Consider the following 15,979-nt stretch of genomic DNA (forward strand, 5'->3'; position numbering starts at 1 on the left):
GGGGTTGGCGGTGAGGGTCCCCACACCAGAGGCGCCACCAAAGTGGGGTGAGCCAGAGTTGGCGTGTGGTCTACGTCCCGCACCAGAGCCACCACCGCGGATAGATGCCCACCTGGACCCTCCCCTATAGGTTCAGGTTTTGCGGCCAGAGACCGCTCCTTTGGGGGGGTACTGTCACGCCCTGTCCTTAGAGAGACGTTTTATTTCTCTATTTGGTTAGGTCAGGGTGTGATGTGTGGTGGGCATTCTAGGTTTTGTTTTCTAGGTTTCTTTATTTCTATGTTTTTGCCGGGTATGCTTCTCAATCAGGGACAGCTCTTTATCGTTGTCTCCGATTGGGAATCATAATTAGGTAGCCAATTTTCTCTCCTTTCAGTGTGGGTAGTTAACTTTGTTAGTGGCACTTAGCCCTGTAAGCTTCACGGTTGTTTTTCGTTTATTGTTTTGTTGGCAACATTTTAAATAAAAAGACAAATGTATGCTCACCACGCTGCACTTTGATCCTCTTCTTTCGACGGCCGTGACAGTGACGGAGATCTGTGTGGACTATACTCAGCCTTGTCTCAGGATGGTAAGTTGGTGGTTGAAGATATCCCTCTAGTGGTGTGGGGACTGTGCTTTGGCAAAGTGGGTGGGGTTATATCCTGCCTGTTTGGCCATGTCCGGGGGTATCATCGGATGGGGCCACAGTGTCTCCTGGCCCCTCCTGTCTCAGCCTCCAGTATTTATGCTGCAGTAGTTTCTGTGTCACGGGGCTAGGGTCAGTCTGTTATATCTGGAGTGCTTCTAAACCTGCATTGCTTGCTGTTTGGGGTTTTAGGCTGGGTTTCTGTATCCGGTGTCCTGTGAGAATTTAAGTATGCTCTCTCTAATTCTTTCTTTCTCTCTCTCTCTCAGAGGACCTGAGCCCTAGGACCATGCCTCAGGACTACCTGGCATGATGACTCCTTGTTGTCCCCAGTCCACCTGGCTGTGCTGCTGCTCCAGTTTCAACTGTTTTGCCTGCGTCTATGGAACCCTGACCTGTTCACTGAGATTATTATTTGACCATGCTGGTTATTTATGAACATTTGAACATCTTGGCCATGTTCTGTTATAATCGCCACCCGGCACAGCCAGAAGAGGAATGGCCACCTCTCATAGCCTGGTTCCTCTTTAGGTTTCTTCCTAGGTTTTTGCCTTTCGAGGGAGTTTCTCCGAGCCACCGTGCTTCTACACCTGCATTGCTTGCTGTTTGGTGTTTTAGGCTGGGTTTCTGTACAGCACTTTGATATATCAGCTGATGTAAGAAGGGCTACATTTGATTCAATTTTAACATTTTTAATTTTATATATTTGAGGGATACAACCTTCCAAGCTCTGCAGATTTTGCTGCAAAAAGACAGGCATTAGATTATTATTTTGGTACTGTCCATATGTACAATTGAAGTCGGAAGTTTAAAAACCGTCTTTCAACCACTACACAAATTTCTTGTTAAAACCTCTTGGTGTTAGGGGGCAGTATTTTCATTTTTGGGAAAAAAACATTCCCGTTGTAAACGGGATATTTTGTCAGGAAAAGATGCTAGAATATGCATATAATTGACAGCTTTGGATAGAAAACACTCTAACGTTTCCAAAACTGTAAAGATATTGTCTGTGAGTATAACAGAACTGATGTTGCAGGCAAAAGCCTGAGAAAAGTCCAATCCGGAAGTGCCCCAGGTTTTGAAAGCGCTGCGTTCCAATGACTCCCTATTCAGCTGTGAATGTACCATCAACGAGCTTATGCTTTCTACGTGTTCCCCAAGGTGCGGCCTTTCAGGTTATGTCGATATAGGACTCGTGGATATACTTTACTGTGGACGTAGTTTTACGCATTTCTGTTGAAGAATAGCCGTAGGCGGCCACATTGCGTAAGTGGTCACATGGTGGCTCCGAGAGAGATTCTCGCGTAAAATACAGAGGTAGCCATTACTCCAATCGGTCCTAGGGAAAAACGAATTGTCCCAACGGATATATTATCGAATAGATATTAGAAAAACACCTTGAGGATGGATTCTAAACAATGTTTGCCATGTTTCTGTCGATATTATGGAGCTAATTTTGAATATTTTTCAGCGTTGTGGTGACCGCAAATTCCGGGCGATTTCTCAGCCAAACGTGAAGAACAAACGGAGCTATTCTGCCTACAAAAATAATATTTTGTGAAAAAATTTACTTTGGCTGTCTACCTGGGAATCTCTTGAGTGAAAACATCCGAAGTTCATCAAAGGTAAACGATTCAATTTAATTGCTTTTCTGATTTCCGTGACAAGGTTGCCTGCTGCTAGCAAGGCATAATGCCATGCTAGGCTATGATAAACTTACACAAATGCTTGTCTAGCGTTGGCTGTAAAGCATATTTTGAAAATCTGAGATGACAGGGTGATTAACAAAAGGCTAAGCTGTGTTCCAATACATTTCACTTGTAAATTTTCATGAATAGGAATATTTGCTAGGAAGATTTATGTCCGTTGCATTATGCTAATTAGTGTCAGATGATGACAACGGTCCCGTTCACGGGATGGGGTGTCACTACGGTTAACGATCTATAGTTTTGGCAAGTCGGTTAGGACATCTACTTTGTGTATGACACAAGTTATTTTTCCAACAATTGTTTACAGACAGATTATTTCACTGTATCACAATTCCAGTGGGTCAGAAGTTTATATACACTAAGTTGACTGTGACTTTAAACAGTTTGGAAAAATCCAGAAAATTATGTCATGGCTTTAGAAGCTTCTGATATGCTAATTGACAGAATTTGAGTCAATTGGAGGTGTACCTGTGGATGTATTTCAAGGCCTACCTTCAAAGTCAGTGCCTCTTTGCTTGACATCATGGGAAAATCTCAGAAAAGTCTGGTTCATCTTTGGGAGCAATCCTCAAAAGCCTGAAGGTACCACGTTCATCTGTACAAACAATAATAAACACCATGGGACCACGAAGTGCAAATCAATCCCAGAACAACAGTAAAGGACCTTGTGAAGATGCTGGAGGAAACAGGTACAAAAGTATCTATATCCACAGTAAAGTATATCCACGAGTCCTATATCGACATAACCTGAAAGGCCACTCAGCAAGGAGAAAGCCACTGCTTCAAAACCGCCATAAAAAAGCCAGACTACGGTTTGCAATTGCACATTGGGACAAAGATCGTACTTTTTGAAGAAATGTCCTCTGGTCTGATGAAACCAAAATAGTACTGTTTGGCCATAATGACCATCATTATGTTTGGAGAAAAAAAGGGGGAGGCTTGCAAGCCGAAGAACACCATCCCAACCGTGAAACACGAGGTGGCAGCATCATGTTGTGGGGGTGCTTTGCTGCAGGAGGGACTGGTGAACTTCACAGGATAGATGGCATCATGAGGCAGGAAAATTATGTGGATATATTGAAGCAACATCTCAAGACATCCGTCAGGAAGTTAAAGCTTGGTCACAAATGGGTCTTCCAAATGGACAAAAAATCCAAGCATACTTCCAAAGTTGTGGCAAAATGGCTTAAGGACAACAATGTCAAGTTATTGGAGTGGCCATCACAAAGCCCTGACCTCAATCCTATAGAAAATGTGTGAGCAGAACTGAAAAAGCGTGTGCGAGCAAGAGGACCTACAAACCTGACTCAGTTACACCAGCTACTACCAAACACTAATTTAGTGTATGTAAACTTCTGACCCACTGGGAATGGGATGAAAGAAATAAAAGCTGAAATAAATCATTCTCTCTACTATTATTCTGACATTTCACATTCTTAAAATAAAGTGGTGATCCTAACTGACCTAAGACAGGGAATTTTTACTATGATTAAATGTCAGGAATTGTGAAAAACTGAGTAACACATATACAGTTGAAGTTGGAAGTTCACATAAACCTTAGCCAAATACATATAAACTCAGTTTTCATAAATAATACACAGCGGGGACTGTGAAAAGACACACACACAGGCACAGACACACACAGGCACAGACACACATGCACACGCACACGCACACACACACACACACACAGGCACACACACACACACAGGCACACAGACACACACACACAGATTTTGTGTTGTATATATGTGGTAGTAGAGTAGTGGCATGAGGGCACACACTTAATGTGTTGTAAAATCTGTTGTGAAATGTATTGTAGTGTTTATAGTAGTGCCTTCATTTTGCTGGACCCCAGGAAGAGTAGCTAATGGGGATCCATAACAAATACAAATACAAACCACATTCTATGACCCTGACCACATTGTATAAACCTGACCACATTGTATAAACCTAACCACATTCTCTATTCCTGATGTCCTAACCAGTTCAAACGTATCATACAACTGATATACATACAGTGGCCATATTAGGACAGCCTTTGTGTCAGTGGGAGCTGATTCAGTCTCAGAAAGAAAACTGAGGATGTCCTAATATGGACACTGTATAAACAAACAAACTCATCAGTAGGCACAGTAGCACATGATCCACTGTTCGTTCCTACCTCGGTGAGGTGCGGGTTGGGGTTGAAGCCACACTGGTTGCACACCATGGATCGGCACTGGGTGCAGGTGCTGCAGTTTGGCTGGTTGTCCTCCGTGGTGCCTGTCAGGTCAGCTGTCTTACAGACGGGGCACAGCTTGCTGCTGGGCATGGGGGCAATCTGGGGCACAGAGTAGGGGGAGGTGGGGGTGATGGCGGGGGACACCGACGGGGAACGTCCCATCCTGCTACTACCCACGTCCACCTGGAGGTTCTTACGGGCGGCGTGGCCCTGGCCCTGCTGCTCCCCCTGGGATGCCAGGCGGTCCCCTGTACCAGGCCCAGTCTGGACCCCTGCCTTGGGGCTGGACCCAGGGTCTGGCTGGGGGGGTCTTCCAGAGACGCTGTGGATGACAGATATGTGGTAGACTCTTGTGAGAGGATGTTGTGTTACATCTCAGAACAGCATGGCTTTAAGGCCGGGGCTTTGAAGCAGAGCTTAACAAATAGGACAATACACTTTCAAAGCAAAGTTTTGTCAGATGTTTTCAGACCTCTAAAGTAGTCTAATGTCAAAATTAAACCACATCGCACGACATTGATTGTGTAGATGCAACTATACTGCCCTACAGAGCAAAAAGGCAGTAACTGCTCATTTGGTCGACAATTAGTTAATGTCATTTTTGCTACATTAAATACATGCTTAGTCAAGTGGACATGTATCCTGCCTCTATTGTATTGTGTTTTGGAGAAGATGGGGGGTCATGTTTAGCAGTAACTGCATAACGCTACTGTGAAACCAAGGTAAATAAAAGCCATATTTATCAGTTCCATGCTATGAGCAGTTACTGCCTTTTTGCTAGGTAGAGCAGTATATGCCTCAAGCACAAATACACAACCATGTATGGCGATGAATCTTGAATGAAAGGGTTTACAAGTGGGACATTTGCTTTGCCCAATGCCAATATGGGTACATGAAAAAAGAAGAGTGGGTGAGTTGGAAAAATAAACAGTTTTATCTTGATGAGATAAGGATAGAACAGGATTTTCAAAGAGCTGAGAATTTTTCTTCCTTTCTGTTTCACTTCTTCCTCATCCTCACCCACGCTTTCAGCCTTCTGACCCCTGGCAGTGAAAAATACATAGGTTGTGTCTCAAATGGCACCCTATTCCCTATATAGTGCACTGCTTTTGACCAGGGCCCGATATAGGGAATAAGGTTATATTTGACACAGACAGTTTCCTCACAGTAAAGTTACTCTGGAGGAGGCAGTAGGCAACTAAAGAAACACTCACCCTCTCAATCATACACACACGTACACACGCCTTTCTAACCCCGCTGTCCGCTGAAGAGCTGAGCTGAGCATGCATACCTGTAGTGGTCTATGTTCAGTTCATATGGTATAGACATGGTAGTGGTCTGTGTTCAGTTCATAGGCCTCCTGGGCCATATACAGCGTTCCTCACTAAGTTCCCTGAATTCCTATCGGACCTTGTAGTGATAGCAGATCATTTTCAAATTTTTGGTGATTTTAATATTCACATGGAAAAGTCCACGGACCCCCCTCCAAAAGGCTTTCGGAGCCATCATCGACTCAGTGGGTTTTGTCCAACATGTCTCTGGACCTACTCACTGTCACAGTCATACTCTGGACCTAGTTTTGTCCCATGGAATAAATGTTGTGGATCTTAATGTTTTTCCTCATAATCCTGGACTATCGGACCACCATTTTATTATGTTTGCAATCGCAACAAATAATCTGCTCAGACCCCAAACAAGAAGCATCAAAGTCGTGCTATAAATTCTCAGACAACCCAAAGATTCCATGATGCCCTTCCAGACTCCCTCTGCCTACCCAAGGACGTCAGAGCGAAAGTTAACCACCTAACTGAGGAACTCAATTTAATCTTGCGCAATACCCTAGATGCTGTTGCACCCCTAAAAACTAAAAACATTTGTCATAAGAAACTAGCTCCCTGGTATACAGAAAATACCCAACCTCTGAAGCAAGCTTCCAGACAAAATGGAACGGAAATGGCACCACACCAAACTGGAAGTCTTCCGACTAGCTTGGAAAGACAGTACCGTGCAGTATCGAAGAGCCCTCAATGCTTCTTGATCATCCTATTTTTCCAACTTAATTGAGGAAAATAAGAACAATCCTACATTTATTTTTGATACTGTCGCAAAGCTAACTAAAAAGCAGCATTCCCCAAGAGAGGATGGCTTTCACTTCAGCAGTAATAAATTCATGAACTTCTTTGAGGAAAAGTTCATGATTATTAGAAAGCAAATTACGGACTCCTCTTTAAATCTGCGTATTCCTTCAAAGCTCAGTTGTCCTGAGTCTGCACAACTCTGCCAGGACCTAGGATCAAGAGAGACACTCAAGTGTTTTAGTACTATATCTCTTGACACAATGATGAAAATAATCATGGCCTCTAAACCTTCAAACTGCATACTGGACCCTATTCCAACTAAACTACTGAAAGAGCTGCTTCCTGTGCTTGGCCCTCCTATGTTGAACATAATAAACGGCTCTCTATCCACCGGATGTGTACCAAACTCACTAAAAGTGGCAGTAATAAAGCCTCTCTTGAAAAAGCCAAACCTTGACCCAGAAAATATAAAAAACTATCGGCCTATATCGAATCTTCCATTCCTCTCAATATTTTTAGAAAAAGCTGTTGCGCAGCAACTCACTGCCTTCCTGAAGACAAGCAATGTGTACGAAATGCTTCAGTCTGGTTTTAGACCCCAGTTTGGCACTGAGACTGCACTTGTGAAGGTGGTAAATTACCTTTTAATGGCGTCAGACCGAGGCTCTGCATCTGTCATCGTGCTCCTACACCTTAGTGCTGCTTTTGATACCATCGATCAACACATTCTTTTGGAGAGATTGGAAACCCAAATTGGTCTACACGGACAAGTTCTGGGCTGGTTTAGATCTTATCTGTCGGAAAGATATCAGTTTGTCTCTGTGAATGGGTTGTCCTCTGACAAATCAACTGTAAATTTCAGTGTTCCTCAAGTTTCCGTTTTAGGACCACTATTGTTTTCACTATATATTTTACCTCTTGGGGATGTCATTCGAAAACATAATGTTAACTTTCACTGCTATGCGGAAGACACACAGCTGTACATTTCAATGAAACATGATGAAGCCTCAAAATTTCCCTCGCCAGAAGCCTGTGTTTCAGACATAAGGAAGTGGGTGGCTAAAAACTTTCTACTTTTAAACTCAAACAGAGATGCTTGTTCCAGGTCCCAAGAAACAAAGATATATTCTGTTGAATCTGACAATTAATCTTGATGGTTGTACAGTCGTCTCAAATAAAAATGTGAAGGCCCTTGGCGTTACTCTAGATCCTGATCTCTCTTTTGACAAACATATCAAGACTGTTTCAAGGACAGCTTTTTACCATCTACATAACATTGCAAAAATCTGAAACTTTCTGTCCAAAAATGATGCAGAAAAATTAATCCATGCTTTTGTTACTTCTAGGTTAGACTACTGCAATGCTCTACTTTCCGGCTACCCGGATAAAGCACTAACTAAACTTCAGTTAGTGCTAAATACACCTGCTAGAATCCTGACTAGAACCAAAAAATTTAACCTCTTACTCCCACCCGAGACGCAGACGTCTCATCTAGACACCTGGAAATGCAAATGCGCTACGCTAAATGCTAAATGTACTCGTTACAACTCAATCTTTGATCAAAATTCACAAGCAGGGTATTGAATTAAAGCTACACTCGTTGTGAACCTAGCCAGCAAGTCAGATTTTTAAAATGCTTTTCGGCGAAAGCATGAGAAGCTATTATCTGATAGCATGCACCCCCCAAAATGCCAGCACGACACGTAAACAACAGATTTTGCGGTAGCCGGCGCTACCCAAAACGCAGAAATAAAATATAAAACATTCATTACCTTTGACGAGCTTCTTTCTTGGCACTCCTATATGCCCCATAAACATCACTATTGGGTACTTTTTTCGTTTAAATCGGTCCATATATACCCAAAATAGCTTTGTATGGGAGCTGTGTCATTCAGAAAAAATCATCGTTTTTAAACGCTGCGTAATTTTTTAAAATTAAAAAAGTTGACGATAAACTTTCACAAAACACTTCGAAATCCTTTTGTAATCCAACTTTAGGTATTAGTAAACGTTTATAATCTATCAAAATGATTACAGGGCGATGTCTTTTCAATAGGTCTTCACTTGCAAAAACAATGGCTTCTAATATCTCCCTCAACTGCATCCGGGTGAAGACTGGGAAACTGGAGGTCAGATAGAAGGATTTTCCAACAATTAATTCAATTGAAAATGAGGACAATGGCGCCATCGTGCGGAATTTGTATGAATTGCAGGCAGATCGCCATTAAATTCTGTTCTCTTTTAATAACTGGTGGAAGTGACTTATGGAAATTATTTTTAGCTTTCAGAGAGCAGTTTTTCTTGCGTTTTTCAATGAAACACACGATCTGTTATAGTCACAGCCGTGATTTAACCAGTTTTATAAACTTCAGAGTGTTTTCTATCCACACATACTAATCATATGCATATACTATATTCCTGGCATGAGTAGCAGGATGCTGAAAAGTTGCGCGATTTTTAACAGAATTTTCGAAAAAGGAGGGGGTAGAAGTAAGAGGTTTTAAAACACACATGCAGGGTATTGAATTAAAGCTACACTCGTTGTGAATCTAGCCAACAAGTCAGATTTTTAAAATGCTTTTCGGCGAAAGCATGAGAAGCTATTATCTGATAGCATGCAACACCCCAAAATACCTGAAGGAGGACGTAAACAAAAGAATTAGCGTAGCCGGTGCTACACAAAACGCAGAAATAAAATATAAAACATTCATTACCTTTGATGATATTCTTTGTTGGCACTCCTATATGGAGAGGGTAGCAAGTTTTAAGTTCCTCGGCATACACATCACAGACAAACTGAATTGGTCCACTCACACAGACAGCATCGTGAAGAAGGCGCAGCAGCGCCTCTTCAACCTCAGGAGGCTGAAGAAATTCGGCTTGTCACCAAAAGCACTCACAAACTTCTACAGATGCACAATCGAGAGCATCCTGGCGGGCTGTATCACCGCCTGGTATGGCAACTGCACTGCCCTCAACCGTAAGGCTCTCCAGAGGGTAGTGAGGTCTGCACAACGTATCACCGGGGGCAAACTACCTGCCCTCCAGGACACCTACACCACCCGATGTCACAGGAAGACCATAAAGATCATCAAGGACATCAACCACCCGAGCCACTGCCTGTTCACCCCGCTATCATCCAGAAGGCGAGGTCAGTACAGGTGCATCAAAGCTGGGACCGAGAGACTGAAAAACAGCTTCTATCTCAAGGCCATCAGACTGTTAAACAGCCACCACTAACACACATTTGATTTGATTTGATTTGATATATGTTCCATAAACATCACAATTGGGTCTTTTTCCCGATTAAATCCGTCCATGTATGCCCAAAATATCCATTTGTATAGCCTGTCTGGTTCAGGAAAAAGCTCCGTTCCAAAACGCAACGTCATTTTTTAAAATTATATAAGTTGCCTATATTCTTTGACAAAACACTTCAAACTACTTTTCTAACCCAACTTTAGGTATTTGTAAACGTTAATAATCGATCAAATTGATCACTGGGCGATCTGTATTCAATAGCAGCTACTCAAGAAAACGTTGTCCTTTCTCTCTCTTCCAAAAATCTCTTCCTGTATGCTGGACGAAATTAAGGATCTATTTGTCATTACACAAAGGATTTTTGTCAACGAAAATTACGTTTTTGGCGACATCGTGTGGAAGTTGTAGGAACTGCAAGCTCCCGGCTATAGACTGGCGGATTAATACTTTTCTGTGGTTTTTGTGACCAGGTTTTTCTTGGGATTTCGCTTGCTGTTCACGTTCTGTTATAGTCACAGACATTATTTAACCAGTTTTAGAAACTTCAGAGTGTTTTCTATCCACACATACTAATCATATGCATATACTATATTCCTGGCATGAGTAGCAGGACGCTGAAATGTTGCGCGATTTTTAACAGAATGTTCGAAAAAGTAGGGTGTCGACTTAAGAGGTTTTCAATCATATTACTCCAGTGCTAGCCTCCCTACACTGGCTTCCTGTCAAAGCAAGGGCTGATTTCAAGGTTTTACTGCTAACCTACAAAGCATTACATGGGCTTGCTCCTACCTATCTTTCCGATTTGGTCCTTCCGTACATACCTACATGTATGCTAGGGTCACAAGACGCAGGCCTCCTAATTGTCCCTAGAATTTCTAAGCAAACAGCTGGAGGCAGGGCTTTCTCCTATAGAGCTCCATTTTTATGGAATGGTCTGCCTACCCATGTGAGAGAAGCAGACTCAGTCTCAACCTTTAAGTCTTTACTTTAAGACTCATCTCTTCAGTGGGTCATGTGATTGAGTGTAGTCTGGCCCAGGAGTGTGAAGGTGAACGGAAAGGCTCTGGAGCAACGAACCGCCCTTGCTGTCTCTGCCTGGCCGGTTCCCCTCTCTCCACTGGGATTCTCTGCCTCTAACCCTATTACAGGGGCTGAGTCACTGGCTTACTGGTGCTCTTCCATGCCGTCCCTAGGAGGGTGCGTCACTTGAGTGGGTTGAGTCACTGACGTGATCTTCCTGTCTGGGTTGGCGCCCCCCCTTGGGTTGTGCCGTGGCGGAGATCTGTGTGGGCTATACTCGGCCTTGTCTCAGGAAGGTAAGTTGGTGGTTGAAGATATCCCTCTAGTGGTGTGGGGGCTGTGCTTTGGCAAAGTGGGTGGGGTTATATCCTTCCTGTTTGGCCCTGTCCAGGGGTATCATCGGATGGGGCCACAGTGTCTCCTGACCCCTCCTGTCTCAGCCTCCAGTATTTATGCTGCAGTAGTTTGTGTCAGGGGGCTAGGTTCAGTCTGTTATATCTGGAGTACTTCTCCTGTCTTATCCGGTGTCCTGTGTGAATTTAAGTATGCTCTCTCTAATTCCCTCTTTCTATCTCTCGGAGGACCTGAGCCCTAGGACCATGTTTCAGGACTACCTGGCATGATGACTCCTTGCTGTCCCCAGGCCACCTGGCCGTGCTACTGCTCCAGTTTCAACTGTTCTGCCTGCGGCTATGGAACCCTGACCTGTTCACCGGACGTGCTACCTGTCCCAGTCCTGCTGTTTTCAACTCTCTAGAGACAGCAGGAGCGGTAGAGATACTCTTCATGATCGGCTATGAAAGGCCAACTGACATTTACTCCTGAGGTGCTGACTTGCTGCACCCTCGACAACTACTGTGATTATTATTATTTGACCATGCTGGTTATTTATGAACATTTGAACATCTTGGCCATGTTCTGTTATAATCTCCACCCTGCACAGCCAGAAGAGGACTGGCCACCCCTCATAGCCTGGTTCCTTTCTAGGTTTCTTCCTAGGTTTTGGCCTTTCTATGGAGTTTTTCCTAGCCACTGTGCTTCTACACCTGCATTGCTTGCTGTTTGGGGTTTTAGGCTGGGTGTCTGTACAGCACTTTGAGATATCAGCTGATGTAAGAAGGGCTATATAAATACATTTGATTTGATATGGAATAGATATGGTAGTGGTCTGTGGTCAGTTCATATGGAATAGACATGGTAGTTGTCTGTGTTCAGTTCATATGGAATAGACATGGTAGTGGTCTGTGTTCAGTTCATATGGAATAGACATGGTAGTGGTCTGTGTTCAGTTCATATGGTAGTGTCTGCCGCTTATGCAAGGTTTAGGATGCAAACTGGTGAGGGCCCAAAAAGGTGACACTTCTTTTTATGTTGCACTGAAACATGCAAAACATCCCTGCTAGGAGGAAATGCAGGTTTTTAACTAAGAAAGGTTTCTAAGGTTTCTAACTAACAAATAATATGATCTACATGATCAGTCTCTGTGTGTAAAATAAAAAGTGATTCATGTGAACCTAAAAAATTTAAAGAAAGCCATCCAATGTTATTTGTTGCCTAGACTTGACTGCAAATGACACTCAAGTCCAGAGAAAAAAACAATACATTAATATTGCAGTTAGCCATGACAGCCTTTATAATAGAACACTTGTGATCACACACATCTGAATACTGCACTTGGGGGGAAAAAAACCCCATCTTATAGTAGAAATAGAATGAAACAAACAGTCATTCTATTTTTTCTCTATTATAGTGGCCACTATAGTAGACATCGATCAAGTGCACAAGGCTACATGAGTGCAAAAATAACATTCACTGAGTAAAAAATGCAATAATCCCCCCTCCCTCCCTCCCTCCCTCCACACACACACACACACACACACACACACACACACACACACACACACACACACACACACACACACACACACACACACACACACACACACACACACACACACACACACACACACACACACACACACACACACACACACACACACACACACACACACACGTGTTACTGTCAAGTTCAACACAAGAAAAACAATATCTTTGGGCTACAGTGCAGGTTATTACATTGTACACTTCCTGCCTGTGGACATCTGTTCTACAATGTGCCAGCAGCAGAGCATGAGACCCTTTGCTGGCATAATTGATCTCTCAGGCAGAGTACACCTGGCAAACCCCTTTTATCCACTGTATTGGAAAAGTGAGAAAGAGGGAAAGTGTGTGGTGTTCCTTTCACCTCTATAGTGGCATCCAGCTTAGAAACAGAATAAACTAAAATAATTCTGTATTTATTTCAGATGTATCTGTTATATTTTAAGCAATAAGGCACCTTGGTGGTTTGTGGTATATGGCCAATATACCATGGCTAAGGGCTGTATCCAGGCACTCCACATTGTGTCGTGCTTAAGAAGAGCCCTAAGACGTGGTATATTGTCCATATACCATAAACCCCTGAGGTGCCGTATAGCTTAAATATAACACAGATACATGCGCATGTGAGGTTTCAAATATTAATGTTACTACTACTAGCTTGCTCTCTCCCTGCTTCTCCTTAACATGTTTATCTGATAGAGCTAGTTGTTATTGTTCTTACTTGCTCTTCCAAAGCAGGCTTTTCTCCTCCTCGCTAGTCTTCAGATGCTTGACTACATGATCATCATGTTGTGGCTGTAATATGGACATTGCATTAGAACAAATAGATATACTCTTAGAAAAAATGATTCCAAAAGGGTTCTTCAGCTGTCCCCATAGTATAACCCTTTTTGGTACCAGGTAGAACCCTTTCCACAGAGGGTTCTACATGGAAACCCAAAAGGAACCCAAAATGGTTCTACTTGGAACCAAAAGGGTTACCAACAAGGGTTCTTCAAAAGGGTTCTTCCTATGGGGACAGCTGGATAACTTTATAAGTTCTAGAAAGCACCCCCCCCCCCCCCCCCCCCAACGTACCTTATTGCTATTAAAACTGGTTACCAACGTAATAAAAACAATCAACAAGTAATATTGACTCATACCTGTGGTATACGGTCTGATATACCATGGCTTGCTATCTGTCTCATGCTGTACCGATCATCAACATGAACGAGACTGAATTATGTTGAATTGTCAACTGGTCTAAATTCTTGTTAGGAAGATGTTGCTGTTCAGAATGACATGTTTATGACTGTTGATGTTCACAGGAATCTCCAAATGCTATGTTGAACGAGCACCACGGATGAAGGAGGGGGAGGAGCCCAGACAGCTTCTTTCTACCAAACATACATGAACAACTGCTACATCTGAAATAAATACAGAATTATTTTAGTTTATTCTGTTTCTGTTTTTTTTATGCTGGATGTGAGTAATTTAGCAGGTCTATAGTATAATGTATTGTTTTGAAACGCTCATTAAATATGTATTCAGTCAAAACTCACTTACTATTTTACGTTTGCTAAAGTAAAGGATGTTTTGTACTGTTACTTTTTACATGCTGAAACAGTCTCATTCGTTTTGAGCTAGACTATGATCGAGGAAATGTCTACTGTAAATGTCTACTACAAAAAATCTTTAAAAAGTTGATGAATGAAATTAGCACCGTTTCTAATAGATTGTTGCTACTGTCTGGTGAGGAAGTGGACAATATGGAATACATTGGAGGAGAAAGGGAGAATTAATGAGAAATCAGAACTTGGACAATGTCAGGGAATAAGTAGGATAAATGTACATCCTATCAATGGCAAAAGAAACGGTGCAGATGTAGCCTTAAGATAACATTAGATATGTTGAACATCTTGACCATGTTCTGTTATAATCTCCACCCAGCACAGCCTGAAGAGGACTGACCACCCCTCATAGCCTGGTTCCTCTCTAGGTTTCTTCCTAGGTTTTTGCCTTTCTAGGGATTTTTCCTAGCCACCGTGCTTCTACACCTGCATTGCTTGCTGTTTGGGGTTTTAGGCTGGGTTTCTGTACAGCACTTGGACATCAGCTGATGTAAGAAGGGCTATATAAATACATTTGATATGTGCATGTTATTTACTGTACAGACGGCTAGCCAGCTCTTTTCAAAACATTGGATTACCAACTCAACGTCTCAGTTTGCACCACATTTTGACATGGAGGAAATATACTACCAAACATACAATGTTGATCCCAGACATTTTCCATATGCACAAGAAGCTTATTTATCTCAAATGTTGTGCAGCCTGGTCCGTCCTCCGCTGCCTCCGTAACAGTTAATAAATTCCTTTTAAGAAAACATTTTAATTCAGCCTTTGTGGTTTGGAAAGTATAGTGACCATTATTGCTTTCATTTATTCATCAAACAAATGGGTTTTTTGAAAAGTAGGTACTTTTCACAAGACAATCCCATCTGGTGGATGGAAAGAGTAACTATTTATATATATATACAGTTGAAGTCGGAAGTTTACATACACCTTAGCCAAATTGTCACGACTTCCGCCGAAGTTGGCTCCCCTGCCTGTTCGGGCGGTGCTCGGCGGTCGTCGTCGCCGTCCTACTAGCCGCTACCGATCCCTTTTTCGTTTGTCTGTTGGTTTTGTCTTATTAGTTTCACCTGTGTGTATTTTGGTTTAATTAGCTTCCCTATATGTAGTAGTTTGACCCGCCCTTGTTTTGTGCGGGATTGTCTTTATGTTACGTGTGTGCATGTTAGGTCATGGTGTATTTTATTTTCTTTACTTGACACCCTGTGGTTTTTGGCTTGTCTTGTATTAGTGTCCTGCGCCCTGTATTGTGTTGGGCTTATTATTTTGGTGTGCAAGAGTAAAGCACTTTACTCAGTTACTCTCTCTCTCTGCGTCTGATTCCTGCACCCACCTAGTCCCGCGTGACAGAATCCCGCACCACTGATGGAATCAGTAGGAGCAGCCGCATCTCCTCTCCCATCGATGGAGGATAGGGTCCTCCGTCATACCAGCGTTCTCCATAGGATTGGTTCGGCCATGGACGAAATGATGGAGAAGATGGATCGATGGGAGAGGAGTGGCCTTCCCACCTCATCTCCAGCACCCCCTCCTCCAGCACATCCTGTTCCTGCTACTGCATCTGG

The 15,979-nt window shown here is 42.8% G+C and overlaps 1 protein-coding gene across 1 annotated transcript in view; it reads right to left on the bottom strand.

Annotated features, from left to right (window-relative positions):
* Positions 1–15,979, bottom strand: part of LOC139413767 (protein bassoon-like) — a 179,929-nt gene that overhangs the window by 148,972 nt on the left and 14,978 nt on the right. Inside the window, exon 2 of the mRNA XM_071161500.1 lies at positions 4,502–4,871. Within this exon, the coding sequence (XP_071017601.1) occupies positions 4,502–4,871 (370 nt within the window). The remainder of the gene's footprint in view (positions 1–4,501; positions 4,872–15,979) is intronic.

Source organism: Oncorhynchus clarkii, chromosome 7, assembly GCF_045791955.1.
Source record: "Oncorhynchus clarkii lewisi isolate Uvic-CL-2024 chromosome 7, UVic_Ocla_1.0, whole genome shotgun sequence".
NCBI lineage: Eukaryota > Metazoa > Chordata > Actinopteri > Salmoniformes > Salmonidae > Oncorhynchus > Oncorhynchus clarkii.